This window comes from Cetorhinus maximus, chromosome 10 (assembly GCF_964194155.1).
Source record: "Cetorhinus maximus chromosome 10, sCetMax3.hap1.1, whole genome shotgun sequence".
Taxonomy (NCBI): Eukaryota; Metazoa; Chordata; class Chondrichthyes; order Lamniformes; family Cetorhinidae; genus Cetorhinus; species Cetorhinus maximus.
In genome coordinates this window covers 60,235,701-60,254,750 of record NC_135888.1, presented here as the reverse complement: position 1 = coordinate 60,254,750, position 19,050 = coordinate 60,235,701, and the positions used below count along the sequence as shown (strand labels likewise).

General features: G+C 44.7%; 1 protein-coding gene across 2 annotated transcripts in view; it reads left to right on the top strand.

The window, feature by feature from the left end:
• Nucleotides 1-201: 201 nt before the first annotated feature.
• LOC144685236 (matrix metalloproteinase-21-like) overlaps nucleotides 202-19,050 on the top strand; it is a 45,955-nt gene continuing 27,106 nt past the window's right edge. For both annotated transcript variants that reach the window (XM_078549670.1, XM_078549669.1), the window contains exons 1-4: nucleotides 202-355; nucleotides 2,754-3,453; nucleotides 12,952-13,091; nucleotides 16,400-16,541. In XM_078549670.1, coding sequence (XP_078405796.1) covers nucleotides 206-355; nucleotides 2,754-3,453; nucleotides 12,952-13,091; nucleotides 16,400-16,541 — 1,132 coding nt within the window. In that variant the 5' untranslated portion in view covers nucleotides 202-205. The remainder of the gene's footprint in view (nucleotides 356-2,753; nucleotides 3,454-12,951; nucleotides 13,092-16,399; nucleotides 16,542-19,050) is intronic.

The following is a 19,050-nucleotide window of genomic DNA, read 5'->3' as shown; positions in this document are numbered from 1 at the left end:
CTTTTAAAGGGTTTTTTTTTCCTCCTAAGCCTGAAAGTTGTAATCGTCGCTGCCTCTCTGTGTTAGTGCGGGACTGTGGGTGTGCTGTGACTAAACGTCACTGGGAGGGAGGGGGGAATTCATTCTTAAAAAGTCAGCCTGCAGACCAGCTGCCGGCGGAAATTCTCCACGAGTCACAGACACAGAGGGCGCTGAGGCCAGAAGGATGCAGCTGCCCATCTTCCTGGTACTTGCGGCCGCATTCCCTGCGCTGATGCCTGGCGGAGGGGAGCCGGTCTTCAACAGAAGGGATCACTCTGACACTCAACTGAACAAGCACCGGGCTCCCCGCGTCCTCACCGCCCAAACAGCAGAGGTGAGAGAGAAGAAACCACTCCTCCCAACCCTGGTTTATATGGGGAGGATGGGAGGATGCTAAACTCGGATCGTCCGTTTAAAAGTGTATTGTCAGCTGCAAAGTGCTATACCTGACAGCCGGATATTTGTCCTTTTAATTTTAGTTTTGTACCGTCACTTGCTGGCCTCCTGGTTTGACTGAGTTTGTCGGCAAATGCATCGACCCATTTCCAGCATGTAGATTTATTTTTCTTCGTTTAGATTCGGAATTCTGGGGTTGTGAGCAACTGGTGCTGGGGCTGAAGTTATACTGCGCTTGATGCAAAGTGGAAATACTTCGCCTTATATAAGACACCTGGGCTGCAACTTGCTGGTAACGATTGGCGGGTGATAGTCCTGCAGCACTGAGCCCTCTGTGACCCTTACCCTGCCGTTTATTTGTGATCGTGTAAACTCTGCAGCAAAACGTGTAGGAGTGAAAACCCCATTCATTTAAAAAGGCGGTAGGCTGTAATGTAAGCTCTGCGCCCCCTGCTCTCCAGTCAGGCTGTGGTTTCACAAGGAACAGCACCCCGCAAGTCCCTTGCCAAATCAGTCAATGCTGAAACCCGATTCTGTCTTCAAAGTCCATATAATTTCTACAAGAAGGCAACAGATGACAATCAGATCCCTAACTGACCTTGCCCATCCTCCGACCAACAGTGGCTCCACTAAACCTCCCAGTGATAGCATCTAAGCTGGCAAGCAGTCTTTCCGAGGATGGATTAGATGTGCACTTGCTATTGCCAACTGAGCCGCTAAGGGAGCTTAGCAACTTTTCCCCCCATTCTGTACCTAATGTTTATTTGTTCTGACTCACCAGTTTATGTCCCTAGATTAGGAGGAAATATCTATTAACAATTTAAACCCCTCGTCACCCCCTCAATCTTCTAAACTCAAGGGACTTCAAGCAACTTGTTCTCACAATTTAGCCCCCTAAGCCTCAGTATCATTCTGGTGAATATGTGCTGTGTCTCCTTCAAGGCAAATATATCCTCCCTATGGTGCAGGGTCCAAACAGGGTCTCATTAAGGCTCTACCGAGCAATGCAGCTGAGATCTTCCTGAACTCTATGGCACAGGGCAACTCTAGTTAAGACTATCTCGCTAAAGCAGTGGTGGTACCTAAGGATTGGTCTTTGAAGTTACACACTAGCTCCAGTGACCTTGACACATCATAGAACTATTCAAAGATGAAAACAAGAGTTAACTAGATGTTTTGCAGTTTTTTGAGTGAACTTTGATGCTTGTCAAATTTAGGGATATTCGTGATTAGGCATAGAGTACCTCAGTGCAGTGACCAGAATTAGTTCTCTCATATCGTATAAAGGCAAAATACTGTGGTTGCTGGAAATCTGAAACAAAAACAAAAAATGCTGGAAAAACTCAGCAGGTCTGACAGCATCTGCGGAGAGAAAGACAGAGTTAATATTTCGAGTCCGTATGACTCTTCAGAGCTCTGAAGAAGAGTCATATGGACTTGAAACATTAGTTCTCTCATGTCAGGTATAAGAGATTAGCTGCAGAGTAGAACTTCCTCTATTCTGTTGAATAGCCTCTGATCAAAATCAATTGTTGCTCATTTACTTCCGGAATGAATATCAGGTTCGGAATGAGAGTGGAGGTTAAAGCGATTGGGAATGGGTGTGACGGTCTGTGGAACACAATGGCTCTGGCACTGCTGGGACTGGAGATCAGAATGATAAAGGGACATATGTCTTCTCTCAGGTGCTAGAAATCTGAAAGGTGAATGCTGGGATGTTTTTGTTGGTTAAGGGCATCAGGGATATGGAGCTAGGGAAGGTCAACAGACTGAGGTACTCATCAGCTATGAACTAATTAAATGGCAGAGCAGGCCCAAGCAGCTCTATGGTCTATGCCTGTTCCTGTGAAGGCACCGAGACTGTTAGACACTTTGAGGATGGATAAATTTTACTTGATAACCTTTGAGAATCAGGGACTACTATGCAGCAGTTTGCTCAAGAGACTAAATGGACAATGTAGAGACCATGAGAGGCAGGTTGCACTAGAGCTATGGATGATTTGGGCTTGGTAGAAAGCTTTCTTCCACACTCAACAAGTTATCTCTTCCAGTTGCCACAAAAAAAGAAAGCAAAGAATATGAGCTTAAATAAGAGCCTTCTCACATCCCTCAGAAATACCCCAGGTTTAGCATCCCTGGAACATAACTGCAGAATGTGCTGGAAATTTGAGTGTGAAGGGCATTGTGTCCCATGTAACATGGAAAGGATGCCTGGTTAAGTTTATTTCTGATATGTATTCGTCGCCATCTCCATTAGTCTCCGAGATAATTTTCTTTTTTTTTTAAATCACCTAAAGGGGAGTTAAAAACATTTATTGTTAAAACGTTCCTCACAGGAATATTTAAAAAAATTTGGCTGGGGCGATCCTGTCGATTGGGAACATCAAGTGTCAGGGAAGGACTCGGCTTCTCCAGAGGAAAACCCAGCTCCCCGAGATGTGCCTCAGATCATGACTGAAGGAATTTCTGGAGATTCTGTCACAAAGGATCATCTGAATCAGCCCAACAACAACACTTCTTACCTTCAAAACCTCAAGGAGTTCCAGAAAGCCAATGGCTTGAGTCCCACTGGAATCCTGGACAATGCCACGCTCAGTGTAATGAACCTACCTCGTTGCGGTGTGCCTGATAAGATGCTGCTGGAGAACAGCTCCCTCATAAATGCGACGTCACACAACGAGTCGGATAGCACGTCTTCTGACAGAACCAGCAGCGACTCGAACACCACCCGGCTAGCCACAGGGCCAGAATCCATCCGGAGGAAGCGCTTCCTCGACCGTCTGGTGGAGCACGCCAGGAGGAAGCGAGGCAGCTTGGATGCTCTCGGAGGAGCTGCCAGCAGTCTGGCCTTCTCAAAGAGAAAGCTAAAATGGCGCCTGATGGATGAGGCCTTCACCATCCAAATGAGTGTCGAGGAGCAGAAGAATATCCTGAGGCTGGCCTTCCGCATGTGGAGTGAGGTGACGCCGCTGGAGTTTGAGGAGGACTTGGCTTCTCTCCCTGCTGACATTGACATTAAGCTGGGCTTCGGAACAGGTAAAACTAAACATACACAAACTGGCGTGTGAGCTTGTAAGTCATTAGGGTGTCCCAGAGTGAACCTCTGATTGGAGCCATCTACTCTAAGTCAAAGAGTTACATGGAAACTGCAAGTAGTATCAGAATTCCTGGGCTAGGGAGGAGGGCGGGTTGGGGGGAAATACTGAGGCCTCTTCGTCAGTGTTATGTATTAACCCTTGCTGGAGAGGGTGTATGTGTAAGCATTGATTGTGTACAGGAGGGGGCTGGACCACAAGGCATTTACATCCTGCCCACTGACCCTTACCACCAAGGTTCACTTAAGAACAATGGCCACTTGGATACGGCAGTGGAGGGCAGTGAGCACTCATGGTATTTGCACCCCAGCATGAATAGCCATCAGGCGAGGAGAGTAGAAGGGTACAAGAATCAGAGAACTCCACGCATTTAGCCCAACTGTAATGCCCCATAATTGGAATCTATTGTCCAGAGTAGCTGAATAAGTCACACTGGCGGGGGCAGGGCCATTTTAACTCTTAAAAAACAGCAAGTTCAGATCAGTTAGCAGGTTAAAATGTTAAAAATCTGAATCCTGACTCCCCAACCCATCTCCAACCTGCCCACTTCCAATTTAAACAGATGCAGGGCAGGGATCTTGTGTAGGTGGGAGTGGGGATGCAATTGACCTATGAGCTGTGTGTTGGTGTGTGTGTGTGTACGTGCGCAGGCAGCAGGCAACTCCCCGGAAGCTTTGGGGTTCCTATTGGCCCCTTGGTGCTGTCCTTTTTCAGTGTTGATGCAATTGTGTTTCTTATACTTGTTAAAGCTGAGGGGTAGCAGTAGTGGGGAATGGGACATTTCCTGATCAACGGTAAGTGCATGTAGCTCAATGCAAGGCAAAGATCCCTTTACCCTTATAAAATGTCTCAAAAGAGCACCAGTTAGTAACAGTTCAACATTTCCCACACTTGCCATTCTGTCACCTCCTTAAGGTAAAGTGTACAATTAGTGTTGGCTGTATAACTCATTTGATGCAGGACTCTTACTGGCAAAGGAGAATGTTATCACCTCAATTTGGGCTAGATTCCAACTCAAGGTGTAAACCCAGTGTCTAATCCGTTGCCCTACCCAGTGCCTGTAATTTGGCACATGATGAGTACTTGTTCCATGGCACTCTGCCAAAATATAATGACGGTGTGAAAGTGCATAGGATTATAATCAAATACAGATATAAATAGCCATTGAAACAACCTTTTTATGCTGCATAATAATAATTGTGCTTTGATAATAGTCTTGCGTCTAACATTTGTCTATTGGATACCAGATATCACACTTTGTTGCAAACTTTATCAGAAAGAGTGAAAGGCCAGGGCTTTTCATCTTGGCTTCTTCTGACCTGCTGCCTGAGATTTACAAGCAGATTACTGACCTGTAAAGGATCATAGAGAAATGCAACCAGCTACAATAAACTGAATTCCCAGAGGGAGCATTTGAACAATGGTTTTAAAGGGACAGCCTAGATTAACAAAAACAAAAACAGAATTACCTGGAAAAACTCAGCAGGTCTGGCAGCATCGGTGGAGAAGAAAAGAGTTGACGTTTCGAGTCCACATGACCCTTCAACAGAACCGTTCTGTTGAAGGGTCATGTGGACTCGAAACGCCAACTCTTTTCTTCTCCACCGATGCTGCCAGACCTGCTGAGTTTTTCCAGGTAATTCTGTTTTTGTTTTGGATTTCCAGCATCCTCAGTAGTTTTTTGTTTTTAGCCTAGATTAACAGTTAGACATCACAAGTATGTTCCATGTGCAGCATCAGAGGTAATTAACTTTTGCGTAATGTTGAACCTTTTACATTGGAAAGTCTCAGGAACCCTCAAGCAGTGAATTGCTTCTAAAAGGTGACGATTGTCATGGAGATGAACTTCTAATATCAGAATGAATATCGTTACATGGAATAGCAATATATTTATCCCCCCATAAATGTCATGTCATGAATAATACCTCAATAAAGGTTTCCTCTCTAAAATGAAACTCTTGAAGAATATCACCTTCCATATTGCCAACCCAGAAAGGAACTTGCATGTGAGTAGGAAATCCCTGATCAAAATTTATCCCTCAAACAGGATTTGCCTTTATGTAAGATTTTTCACTATCTCACAGCATTCCAAAGTGCTTTGCAGCCAATGAAGTGTAGTCACTGTTGTAATGCAGGGAGCCTGTCAGCCAATTTGTGCACAGTAAGCCCACACACATAGCAATGGGACATATGACCAGATAATCTGTTTTTAATGCTGTTCGTGAGAGGATTAACATATATTGACCAGGATTTAGGGGTGAATTCACCTGCCCCTCTGAAATATTGTCATGGGATCACTTACAGCCAACTGAGAGTTCAGTTGGGGCTTCAGTTTAACATTTCATCCGAAAGACAGCACCTCCAAAGAGCGTTGAGCTCCCTCAGTACCCCACTGGAGGGTCCTCCCAGATTTAGAGAGCGTCACTGGCTGCAGGTGCGCAGACTGCTCACACTGCCTGCAAGCTGCTACCTTTCATTTGTGCCAGTCAACCTCATTAAAAGCTTGTTTTACAGCTCGAACGACTGGAGGTGACGTGAAAGGATAAAAGGGGAGAAAAAAGAAAGAATGAACAAAGAAATATGAGAGATAATTACCAACAACCACTTTTAGAATGTGTTGACTCCACCTTGCAATCCTTTTGAGGCATAGAGTTCTCAAAGCACTTTATAATACATGACTGATAGTCCCTGACAATTCTTGTAAGCCTATATTATTGAACTATATAGGCCAGATTAACTCCTTCACTGCCACAGCCTTATTAGGATTGCCTTCTGTATGGTGCAAGCCTTTTTTTTAACCAATACCTGCACATCTTCTGAACTGAATAAAAACAACTACTTACATACATTCCATAAATCTGGCTTAGTCAAAGATCTGCTTCCCTGAAAGATTGAATATTGCCAAAGGGTTCAATGAGCACACTGTGGGAATGTGCTGTTTTCCGTGTCAGCCATGGAGGATAGGCTTTTCCTTAAAGGTGAATGTTAATTTGGCCGGCTTCTATTAAGCTGAGTTGGGACAGACAGACACCCTCCTCTGTCAGGTACACCCTGACTCTGTCTCAACAAGAGGATTAGAGGTTCAGCACTGGATTGCAGCCAGATTGGGAAAGATGCCAGGTCCCTGTTAACTCTGGCGGCTGTTGGACAGAAATGGACCTGACAAATATTTCCATCGAAGCAGGTTTTATCCATTTGGGAAAGCTAACATAACTGGTCCCTACAGAGCTGCCCAGGTTGAAGAATGTCACCGCCCAGATAAGAAATTGTAGCTGTATTTACAGTAGGCTTTCAGTTCAGACAAACATCTGCGAATCTGCTCTGGGTGTTTATGCAATAATCATCCTTTAATGGAGAGCCGAGCTTGGCTCACTGATACAAGGCATCCTGAGGTCTGAATTTAAAAAGAAGCTTTTAAATAATTTTGTTTTCCTGTCCTGTCTTTCCTCACGGTGACCTGCTCCCCACAATTTAACACCCCTCTCTGCTGACCCCCCCTCAACTGGCTTGAGACTGAATAGTTGGTGTGGGAATGAACAATCAACAAAAGGGGCAGAACTAATGGCAGAACCAGCTTTCTGTAGAACTGAATAAGCTCCACAACTCCCCTAATCACAAGCCAAAATTAACCTGTAATGTGTTTGATCCTAAAACCAAGCCTCTTTACTTCTACCTCATGTAGCATCGTACAATAGGGAGACTTAGAACAAAAAAGGGTGGTATTCAAAGAGAAAGGATGACCGGCACATTCAAGGCACACAGACTCAATCTTTGCACCTGCAGAGAACAGGCATATGGTAATCAATCTACCCTGCACAAATTCCATTAACACCTTAAAAGAGATTATTCTCCTGTACAGAGTTTCTTCTTAATCACAGTCAGACAATGAAAAGTTTACAACTGAATTGGAATCTTACTGTGGTGAATAACAGCAAATTGCAGTTTATTGCACCTTCGATAAAGAAAAGCTTCCAAAAGCCCTTTGTAGAGGCATAATCCAAAAGGAAAATTGACGTGGAGCCAAAGAAAGGAACATTAGGATAGCTTGGACAAAGGGGTTGTTTGTAAGGAGGGTCTTGAAAGAGGAATAATAAAAGGGTTTCGAGAGGGAAATGCAGGGCATGGGGTACAGATAGCTGAAGGCACAGCCGTCAATGGTGGGGAGAAAGGGGGGTTTCACAAGAAGTCAGAGGCGGACGATTGTAGGGTATTACAAGGGGTTTTAGGGCCCGATGAGATTGTGGAGATAGAAACATTTCAAGCTACCGGCCTAGGGGCATACTGGCTGTACTGAAGAACATGAACCAGAAGACCACAAGGCCTGAAGATCCATTTGCAAAGTGAAGACAACATCAAAACTTTGACCTGCTGCCAGCTCCTTCAGGTCCTCTGGTTTGAGGGGCAGCTCACAGTGCAAGGTAAAGCCTGACTCATAATGCATCCCTCCACCCGGATACCCTGTGACCATAACTCTAGAAGGATGCAGGAGCCCAGGAACTGCCTTGCCCCATCTCATGGGGCCAAGATGACACTTTCTTGGAAAAGTCCTGAAAATCCTGTGGCATCATAAGAGAATGGAGATTGAGCGTAATAATCTTACTCTCTTGTTTGCCCTCTGCTCGCAAGGAATGAAGATTCAGAAGAATCAGCCACTCTCTGTTCTAAATATATTTTTTCTGATTTTCACCTATGCTTCCTTGAAATATTGATGTGTATTTACTTTTATTGACGCCATTTTATAATTCATATACCTCAGCGAGATTTCTCATGATCCAACTTCAATGCAACAAAATGGAGGGAGAGGTGGCCATTGCCTTCTCTGTCCAAGAGGGGTGGGGATGGGGTGTTTCAGAAAGATTACCACCGCTGGTTCTCCACCATGACCCCACTAAGTGTCAGTAACATGGGTGGAAAGGCCGTCAGGATCTGCTAGCAGTCGTGGTCGGTTTCTCACAGTTACTGTCCCATTTTGAATGGGATAGTGGAGGAAAATCTCTCTCATGCTGTGAAATTCAGCAGAAACCCCCTAATTCATTCTACGTTGCTTTAGTAGAGATGAGGGGGAAAAAAACAGCAAACTTAGAAATAATGAGATTTTATATTTACATAGAATTACAACACAGAAACAAGCCATTTGGTCCAATTGGTTTATGTTTATACACCACACGAGCCTCTAACTACACTAAATACCTCTTCCCACTCTATCCCGATATCTCTTGACTTCCTCTGCCTCTGCTGTTAACCTCCAGAAACTTCCACAATGCTGCCCAAGTGATGCCACCGCCTTCCTAATAATTTTGGGCAGTCTGTAGTGAGCAGAAGACCTGCAGCACAATATTCCCCTCATGTTCACTATTATTGCCATCAAGTTCAACATTATCAAATTCATTAAATTAGCAAGGGCACTCAGATGGCCCGAAAGGAGAAATTATAGCATTGATGCATTTAGGAATATTGCCCTATGATTCAACCAGAAAGCACGGATTTTTCTTTACATGGCCTGCTAGTGCTTGCTTGCTGCTGATACTTGACACTGAGGGGAACATTCCTCCTTCACACCAGCAAAAATAGATTAACTGCTCAGCTATCTGATTGATGTCTGTGCAATGCTGCAAAATAGCAAGTATCATGCCACATAACAAGAGTCACTGCACTTCAACATAATGTACTGTGTGTCAAACATTTTGAGACATTTCTAATTGGCTTAATCATGGGAAAATTGTTTAAATCCTAAACCCTGGAATTCTCTTCCTAAATTTCTAAATCTCTCAACTTCTCTCTCTTCTTTAAATAAATTCCTTAAAACCTATCTCTTTGACCATGAATTTGGTCACCTGTCCCTGATCTGGTGTCAATCTCTGCCGGCTTAAATGGTTGTGAATGCCTTTCAGAATGGAAATTATTATTTTCCATGATCCGAATCCCTAACATTGATGAACACTAAATCTTTTGTTAAATCTTCGGGGTGGCTCATAGTTCACCCACACCACGTGTATTAGCCATTGCTTACTGATAGCACTCTCACCATTAAGTCAGTAGTTTGGGACACAGGTCCCACTCCAAGTAAGTGTCACTTAATCCAGGCTGACTTGCCAATACAGCACTGAGGGAGCGCTGCACTATCAGAGGTGCTGTCTTTTGGAAGAGACATTAAATCGCAGGCCTGTCTGCCTTCACAAGTGTATGTCAAAGATCTATGGCACTACTTTGAGTAAGAGCTAAGGAGTTTTCCCTGGTGTCCTAGCCAATATTTGTATAGAAATATTTATTGTGGAAATTATCCAAGTATCGCCTTTCATACTTTAGATATTCAAATTGTGACAGATGCTGTCACAACTTTTATAAAACTCCATTAGGACAGCTAACAGTGAATCAGAGGGTGGGATTTTTATAAAGACAGAAACATGATCTGTTATTCTTCTGCTAAGGTATAAGTGAGTGATGCTCCAAGGATAGAAAGGACAATTGCCATTATGTTTCCTCTATGGTTTTATAAATTTGTCCACACATCATCGTTTGTCAGGCATTAACTGGTCTACTAAGCTCCCAAAATAGTGAACAGGAAGGACCCGCAAATTTCCAGTTGGAAGTGTGACATCCGCCAAGAATGGAAAGGAAAATAACCAGCCTTTCGATCAGCAACTTAGCCATTTTCATATACAAATAAAGGGTTAATGCCCACTTGAGGTCCACTCCCTGCAGTTGGTTTGCCCTGCAGTGGCCAGTACTATTGTGGGCTTTACTCAGGGAAAGGAGCCCTCTGGATCGCCTGACAACAAGGAAAGTGAGTAGCCTACCTGACTCTGAAACCAGGTGGAGGAGGAGTGTTCCTTCTGACCTCACCTTAAAGTACAAGTTTTCCGCCACCGCCCCCCCCACCCCCCACCATTGTTGCCACTCTACTTCCATCACAGCTGCTCACAGCACCTACCTCTGATCTAACCTGATCCGGTGCCTCCAACAAACACCACCCCCCAAATCCCAACCCCCAATTTACCCCGATTCTGATCCTGAATCCCAGTTCCCTTTGTTCACAATCGAGATCCATGACCCACAATCATTACTGCTCCTTGCTCCCAAGCTTCCCTAGTAGCAAACCCTGATCTGATCCCCCAGCCTGCTCTCCCATTCCTCCGCAATCCCTGGACTCCTGATCCAGGTCTCACCTGATGTCAGAAATTATAACTCTCACCTATTTACTGCAGAGCAGGTTGATATTACACAACACTTCGCCAACAGGCTTCATTACAATGAGATCTGAGGCCCAACATCTAGGGAACCTCAGAGCTCACCATTCAGGTGCAGAGAATCTATCATCTGCACCTGAATGTCTAGGCCTAGGTTTGTACTACCACTCCCCAAAGCCTGTCCACCACCTACAAGGTACAGGTCAGGAGTGTGATGGAATACTTCCCACTTGCCTGGATGAGTGCGGCTCCAACAACACTCAAGATGCTTGACACCATCCAGGACAATGCAGCCCGCTTGATTGTCACTCCATCCACAAACATTCACACCCTCCACCACCGAAGCACTGTAGCAGCAGTGTGCACCATCTACAAGATGCACTGCAGAAACTTACCAAGGCTTTTTAGGCAGCACCTTCCAAACCCACGACCACTACCAACTAGAAGGACAAGGGCAGCAGCCACATGGGAACACCAGCACCTGCAAGTTCTCCCCCGAGTCACTCACCATCCTGACTTGGAAATATATCGCTGTTCCTTCACTGTCACTGGGTTAAAATCCTAGAAATCCCTCCCTAATGGCGCTGAAGGTGCACCTACACCACATGGACTGTATGAAGGTTCAAGAAGGCAGCTCACCACCACCTTCTCAAGGGCAATTAGGGATGGGCAATAAATGCTGGCCTAGTTAGTGATGCCCACATCCCATGAGTGAATAATAAAAAAAAAATTAGGAAGCTCCCTCAATCATTTTATATTCCCAGAGAATTCCTTGGTTTTAATATCTCATTTTAAGTGGGATGGACAACTGAAGTGAGACAAATAGAATATATTTGATGGACCTTCCAAGGTTCAAATAATGCAGGTGTTCCCGTAGACCTCCGCATAGCTCCAGCTGGAGACCAGCTTAAACTTTATCTAGTCTCAGCCTTAGACAGGAGGAGCCTGGCAAAGGTGGAACCTCTGTCTTCCCCTTAATTTGCACACACACTGTTGGGCAAAGGTTTGGGTGTAGAGACCCCATGCTAGAAGTTCTGGCATCCTCAGCCTGCAGAGGATCTTCTGTAGCTTAGGGGGCTAGTACCTGAGCAGTAGAGGCCTTTGTCCCAATGCAAGTGAGTGTGAAAAGAAGAAATAGCCCAAGCCAGGATTAGGGAAACTTATTAAAAATAACCTCATCCTTCCTTACAAAGTATACCAGGGGAGGGCTGTATTAACAAAGAGAATGGGTGGGGGAACACAGCACATCACACAGCTGGTCGCTTAGGAACAAATATGCAACCTCCTCTGTTAGGAAATGGCCCAGATGCATCATTGTCCTAAAGCTAAATCCCTGCTTTTCATGAAGCCGCAGACAACACCACCCCCCCACCCCCCCCCCCACCCCCCGCATTATACCCGCGATGTGCTTGCATGGGTGGATGGATGGAAGGATGGCTGATGGACAAGCAAAAAGAGAAAATGATTTAGTCAGGTTAGATAGTAATTTCTCAACATCGCACATTGTGTGTTCTCAGAATGAGATTCCCAAGGTCCCAGCAGCTCAGGAAACATTATCTTCCATCTAATTTCCAATAAACTTCATTTATCCTTACACTCCTCAATCACTCAGCAAACTAGATCTTCAATGATCTCTGTTCTTTCTTCCCATCACATTAACACCTTTAGCTGGGAGCCCTTTGCCCATTTGTATGGTTGCTGAGTGGTGAGGAGGGTGAGTCAGAAGAAATGTACGGAGACCTTGGGCGGACTTTTACGGCCCATCCCGCCAGTGAGATTTTCCAGTCCCACCAAAGTTAATGGGCTTTTGAACAGCTTGCCGTATTTTCCGGCCCACGCCCCCGGCAGGGCCATAAAATTCTACCCCGTGACTCTTAATTTATGTCAGTGACTTGGATTCCAATGCAATGTGGTTACATTCGCATATGGTACTAAATCAGGAGGGTCAGTGGGTCCTGTTGAGGTAGCTCAGGAAATACAAAACGAGTGGGCAACATTGAATAGATTTTCTTGTCCCACTTGGCAATACATGGAGATTTCTTGTCCTGGGCCATTATTTTCATGCTGTACACTCATTGACCAAAGGAAAACACATTTTCTGCAATGTTCTCACTGTTTTGCTTTGACTTATCGGGCTTTGAACCGAGGATCTCCTGGGGTGTGTGAATACTTAACAGGAGCAGTAGAGCGTCCCTACATAATAAAGTTTGGAAACCACAGCTTAACCAGATAGATTTGTGCTTATGTTCCAGGGCAACACCTTGGCTGTTCTCAGGACTTTGATGGGACGGGACAGATCTTTGCCCATGCCTGGTATTTGGCCGATATCCATTTTGACGATGCTGAACATTTTGTTGTTGCCAACAACGGTCAGGGCATTAGCCTCCTTACGGTATTTCTTTTGTTTTTTAAAGCTGCAATCCTCTCTCTCTCTCCCTCCCTCTCCCTACATAATCAAAGGAGTAATATGCCTTCGGATCATAGGGGGAATTTTGGCCAATTTTGGCCAAAGGTTGAAAGCAGACACTGAATGGGTGTTATGCTAATAAGACACATTTGTTTGAAAGTCTGGATTTAGAACATAATTTTGGTCCTAATTACCAAAATTTGAACTTGCCTGGAAATGCTAAACCAGAAACCCGGGGCAGAATTTTGCCCTCGTCGGGCGGGTTCGGCGGGGGCGGGTGGGAGCAGTCGGGAAGCCGACCACCGCCCACGATAGGGGCCGGACAGCAATTTCACGCTCGTGAGCTGCAGCGCTCTGCACTGCCTGTGTGTGCAGGGGGGGCGGGGGGAGGAGGAGGGTGAGCATGCAAGTTTGTGCATGCGAGCAGGTGCATGCAGGAAAAGCTCCCTGAGACACAGAGCTGCCTCAGGGAGATGAAGATATGAAATATTAAATATTCGCAGCTACTTCCATCGAAGGTGTGGAGTTCTTTGGCTGGCATTTGGCGGCACATTGTAGGAAGGCTCAGGGACAGAGGGACGGTGCAAAGGCTCTCGAATGCAGTACTGCAGGTCCAGGTGGAGGAGGCCCAGAGGAGGGTTTAACCCGCAGTACGGAAAGATGCCACCCGCCTTCCTGCCCCTCCTGCAGCAGCTGGTGCTGTTTGCCTAACTTCAAGTCCTCCTATTTCCCATCCAGACCAAGGGGGACCACTAGAAAGATACCAATAACCAAGTACTCCCTTTCTCCTATAACGTGTCCAATAAGTTAGAGTAGCACAGCACTAAACTCTTTATAGCCAATGTCTTCAGCGAATTTACAGAATGAATGTTGTTCAAGTCTTGGTGCAGTTTTGACAAAGTGTCTCAGAAAGTCTTCCATTGTGTTTCAGAGGCCCTCTTCACAGCTCAAGCAGCAATTGTTTAGTCCCAATCAACTGGTCACTGTTACAAGAGGTCATTAGAACCACTAAATGCCAAGCAGATTCCTTACTGAGGACTATCTAGCATTTTAAGTGGCAATTGGTCCCTCCAGGCAGCCATTCTAGTACAGGCTTCAACTCCTTTACCAAGATGGTATCTTGTGCTAAAATGCAGGCTAAACTGATGTATCAGTTGATACATCTCAGCCACCTCAGAGGTTCTTATCACCTGAACGCACTGTCAAAAATTGACCCCCAAGAATCTTACTGCACAGAAAGAGGCTATTCGGCCCATCATGCCTATGCTAATTCGTGAAAGAGCTATCCAATTATTCCCAGTCTCCGACTCTGTCCCTATAAACCTGCACTTTTTTTCCTTTCCAAATGTATATCTAATCCCCTTTCAAAAGTTGCTATTATGGTGGAGAATTATTGTCTTAAGATGGAATTAATGATGGAGCCATTGGGATTGCAAGTCTATTTTTGATCATGATGGCTGGTGCTTCCAGAAAAGCCTTCATCTTCTCCTCAAACAACATCCAAACCAAAGGCCAGGAATGTCCTTGGAGCCACTCTGTTCTTCTGCTGTAACTATGTTAGACATTCCAACTAACGCTACCATGCCTCCAGCTAAGTTACAGCTGCAGAGTGGAAGCAGCTACAAGGGCATTGTCAGCTGTAAACTTTCCATATGGAAAGGGGTGAGTGGGACAAGGGCAAAATGAAGAACCATTTTCTGCCATTTCTGCCACCTCCAGTTTGATGCCACCACCAAACACATCTTCCCCCTCCCTTCCCTGTCAGCTTTCCAAAGGGACCGTTCTCTCCATGATACCCTGGTCCAATCCTCAGTCACCCCCAACACCCCTGTCCCATCCCATGGCACCTTTCCATGCAAACCCAGGAGACGTAACACCTGCCCTTTTACCTCCTTTTTCCATACTCTCCAAGGCTAAAACACTCCTTCCAGTTGAAGCAGCAATTTATGTATACTTCTTTCAATCTAGTCTACTGCATTCGCTGCTCACAATGTTGCCTCCTCTACTTTGGGGAGACCAAATGCAGACTGGGTGACCACTTTGCAGAACATCACTGTTTAATCTGCCAACACGACCTTGAGCTTCCAGTGGCCTGTCATTTTAGTTCTCAACATTGCTTTCACGCTGACATCACTGCCCTTGGCCTGCTGCACTGTTCCAGTGAAGCTCATCGTAAACTTGAGGAACAGCACCTCATCTTTCTATGAGGCACTTTACGCCTTCTGGACTCAACATTGAGTTCAACAATTTCAGACCGTAATCTCTGCCCCATTTCGTTTCATTTTATTTGCAGGCTTCGTTTTTTAACCTTCTTTATTTTTTTCAGACAGCAGCACACCTGCTCTAGGCACAGCTTTTGTTTCTTTGTTTCTTTACTTGCCTTGTCGCCATTCCCTTTCACCCTGGAGGACTAACTCTTCTGTCAGACAATCTTTCCTGTTGTCCACCTGATCACAGGCCTTCCTTTTGTCCTTGTTCCACCCACACCTTGCTCAAAACCTATCACATCTCCAACTTTTCCCCAGCTTCAATTTCCACTTTGTGGAATTGGCATTAACCGATCGGCAAGTCAGTAAGTTACCAGCCTACAGATATCTCTCTGGCTTAGGGAAGGGGAGAGAGAGAGAGAAAATGAATATCAGCCAGTGCTCCAGGTCACCTCCCAGGGAGACCCCACTAAAACGTGCACGTGTAGATGTCAAGCAAGAATAAGATTGGGCTCCGGCCCAATGCTCTCTCTGGTTGAATAGCTACTGATTAGATCCAGTTTGGGGAAGGTCAGAGAACTGCTAAGCCATTAAAATAAAGTGGTACAGCAGAGACAAAACAATCTTTGAAGTCGTAATGTAATATTTGGAGTCAGGTGACAACTCAAAGGTGCTCAAGCTTCAGTCTCATGGTATCACCTGGACCTCTCAATTATCTATAATTGTAGTAATTGTTCACACAAATGCAATAATCTCTGTTCAATATCAGAAAAGAGAAATCCTAATGTTCTTGGAAATTACTTTGGTATGGATTAGGAGCAGATTAGTTGAATAAAAAAGTTACAATCAAACAGCCAAGATTAGATCAATGCAGCAGTTCATGAAAGGGATAATGCGTCTTCACTTTATTGAACAATTCAATGAACTTCCACAAAAGCAAGAGGAAAAGGGATACTGCACCTTTAAGTAAACCTCATTGTATTACCTTACTCCTTTTAAATTACCGAAAGGCATTGTCACCAAGAAAATGACCTCCTTGTTGTGGCTTGGGCTTACGGACTACTTCCTTGCATCCTTCTCTTTCAGGTTGCTGTCCACGAAATTGGCCATGCCCTTGGTTTGTCCCATCTCCTTCGAACAGGCTCTGTCATGCACCCCAATTACAACACCCAAAGTGAAAACTTTGAGCTCGGCTGGTTAGACAGAAAGGCTGTACAGCGCTTATATGGTAAGAACAGGCACTGGAAGCATGCATCCTGGTATGACATAAGGGTACTATTCCATGCCCTGAAGAGGAGAAATAGAGGAGTTAAATTGAGAGATACGTTCAGAGTATTGCTGAAAAAAGAGACATGCTGTTGAAGCTTTTGTCTTGCTCTCATCAGGACAAATTCACAAGAATACCAATTGTAGAGGAAACAACAATTTATACTGCATGAGAAGAGAGTACTGATTGGTTGGCAAGGGACTCTGATTGTTAGAGAATTTATTGCCATGAGAATGCACCAGGGAACAGTAAATATCCAAGCTTTTGTTTAAATTCAAACCAGGCAGGTCAACTCTGATTGGTCAAGGTATTGCCATGGAGAAATGAACTAGGGAATGGCTGTCCCCCAAGCTTTTGTTTAGTTGTAAAAGGCACAATGCACAGACATGCTCTTTCTGTTTCCAAAGAACAGGGCTCTGTGTATACATAGCTTCTAGCACACGTAAGTGAGCCACACTGCAAGCCTGACTGATAATCCTAAATTGGTTGTCAGTGTAATTCTTAGCACAATCAACAAGTGCTGTCCAATCATTGAATCACACCTAATGTTGGACATAATGTTTTGAGCTTTGCAGGCACAGGCTGGTTGGGCACAGTCAGTAGTTTGCCTATTGCGAACAGCCAAAGTGATGTGCTGTTTGGTACGATCCACCAGTTGTTAAGACATACGACCTACATACTTGGCATCACACCAGCACTGAAATTCACAGAAGTTAAAAAAGAAAGACCATCTCTATTATCTTCTCAGGGCATCTCAATTTGGATGCCTCACCACCGAAAGCATTTCATATCACCTCTTTGTAAAAATGAGGTCGCACATAAGCTCATTGCTAACAGTGTTGTTAGGATCTAGAGATAGTTTAAGTAAGTTATATTTGTATTTGTGCATGTTAGGAATGAAGGTTAATTTGAATTTCTGTATTTGTGGGTTAAAGGGATGAAACCTGAGTTTTAGTTTCACTTTAAAAGATGCCTGCATTTTAATGAGATTTTATGACTCTTGAAGGGGAGTTAAAACAAACAGGTTGAAAAAGCTGTGCTGTTGCCTAGCAACAGGAGTCCAGAGAGAGAGAGAGGCCCCACATAGACACAAAGAAACTGAAAGCAGTTTGAGTGCAGTTAGTCAGTGTGCTCTAAAGTTGAAAGGAGTTGCCAGAAGAAGCAGCATAAGAGAGGGGACATATAGCAAGTCCCAAAGTGAAGTTAGAAGCGTTGGCCAGCAGAGGCAGGACAGGAGAGGGAACTGCAGAGGAAACAAGTTTCCCCAAAGAACAGAAGAAGAAAGTCCCCAAATCCAGGGAGTGAAATAGGAAAGGTCCCAAAAGGGCAGTCTAGACAAAGGACAAGGACAGGAACCTGGAAAAGGTCCTGTTAAGTGAGGTTAAGAGTGAGGAGCAGAGAAAGACTCCAAGCTTAAAGGGAGAAAGCTACAGGAAGCAGATTAAAGCAATGTAGGCTTGTGAGAAGCCAGGAGATCCAAATGGACAGCCGAAGGTCTGTAACGCTTTACTATGGGCATGTGAAACAGTGGTGTTCTGTTGGCAGAGCTGAGTCAGTGAGAGAGAGTGCATAAAAGAAAGCTTGAATGCATGTGGTGATCCAGGGGAAAGGAACATCGGGAGGAGAGATCAAAACCCTGGAGGTGAACCCTTACGGAAGGCGTCTGAGAGAAAGTGTTGGTTTGGGAGAAGATTCTAAAGCGAGTTCTTGGAGAGTGGAGATTGGAAGCCCTCATGTGAAAGATGGAATTCAGTGAGACCGGTTGGCTCACAGTGTGACAAGTGTCTGGAGGGAGTTGATGAGAGATCCATAACATCTGTTTGAGGTTTCAGAGTGTGGTGTGTCTGACCACAGGTCGCTGATTGGTTTACATGGACTGTGTACTTTCAGTGGATATTAGAGTATAAGATAGCTTTTGTAACTTGTGTTATCCTTACAAATCTGTATATCTGCAAAGGTATAGTTCTGGGTAAAGGGGTATTGTAATATAGTTAATCTTTTCTTGTTTAATAAATGTTTGTTTTCTTTTGTTATAAGTTCATCAGCTGACTCCTGTGACTCTATTTGGTAGCCACTCTCCACATACCTAAACAAACAATGAAAGTTAGAGCCTATCAAGCCAGGTTCCACCCTGCGGTCTGGCTTGCCCAGTAGTAACATCAGCTGGGATCATAACAATGTGTAAAATGTAGGTATGGTAGAATCCCAAAAAAGCTGCTTGATAACAGCAAGAATACAAGTGTGTTTCTGAAGATTTTTTTCCTGACCAGTACTTTTAGTGAGATTGTCTATTTTAAAACTAGGGAAGCCAGCTTCCCAAGAATGGATAATAAAAATAATGTTATTTCTTCAAGAGATGTGGGCATCGTTGGCTAGGCCAGCATTTATTTCCCATCCCTAATTTCCCTTGAGAAGGTGGTGGTGAGCTGCTTTCTTGAACCACTGCAGTCCATGTGGTGTAGGTACACCC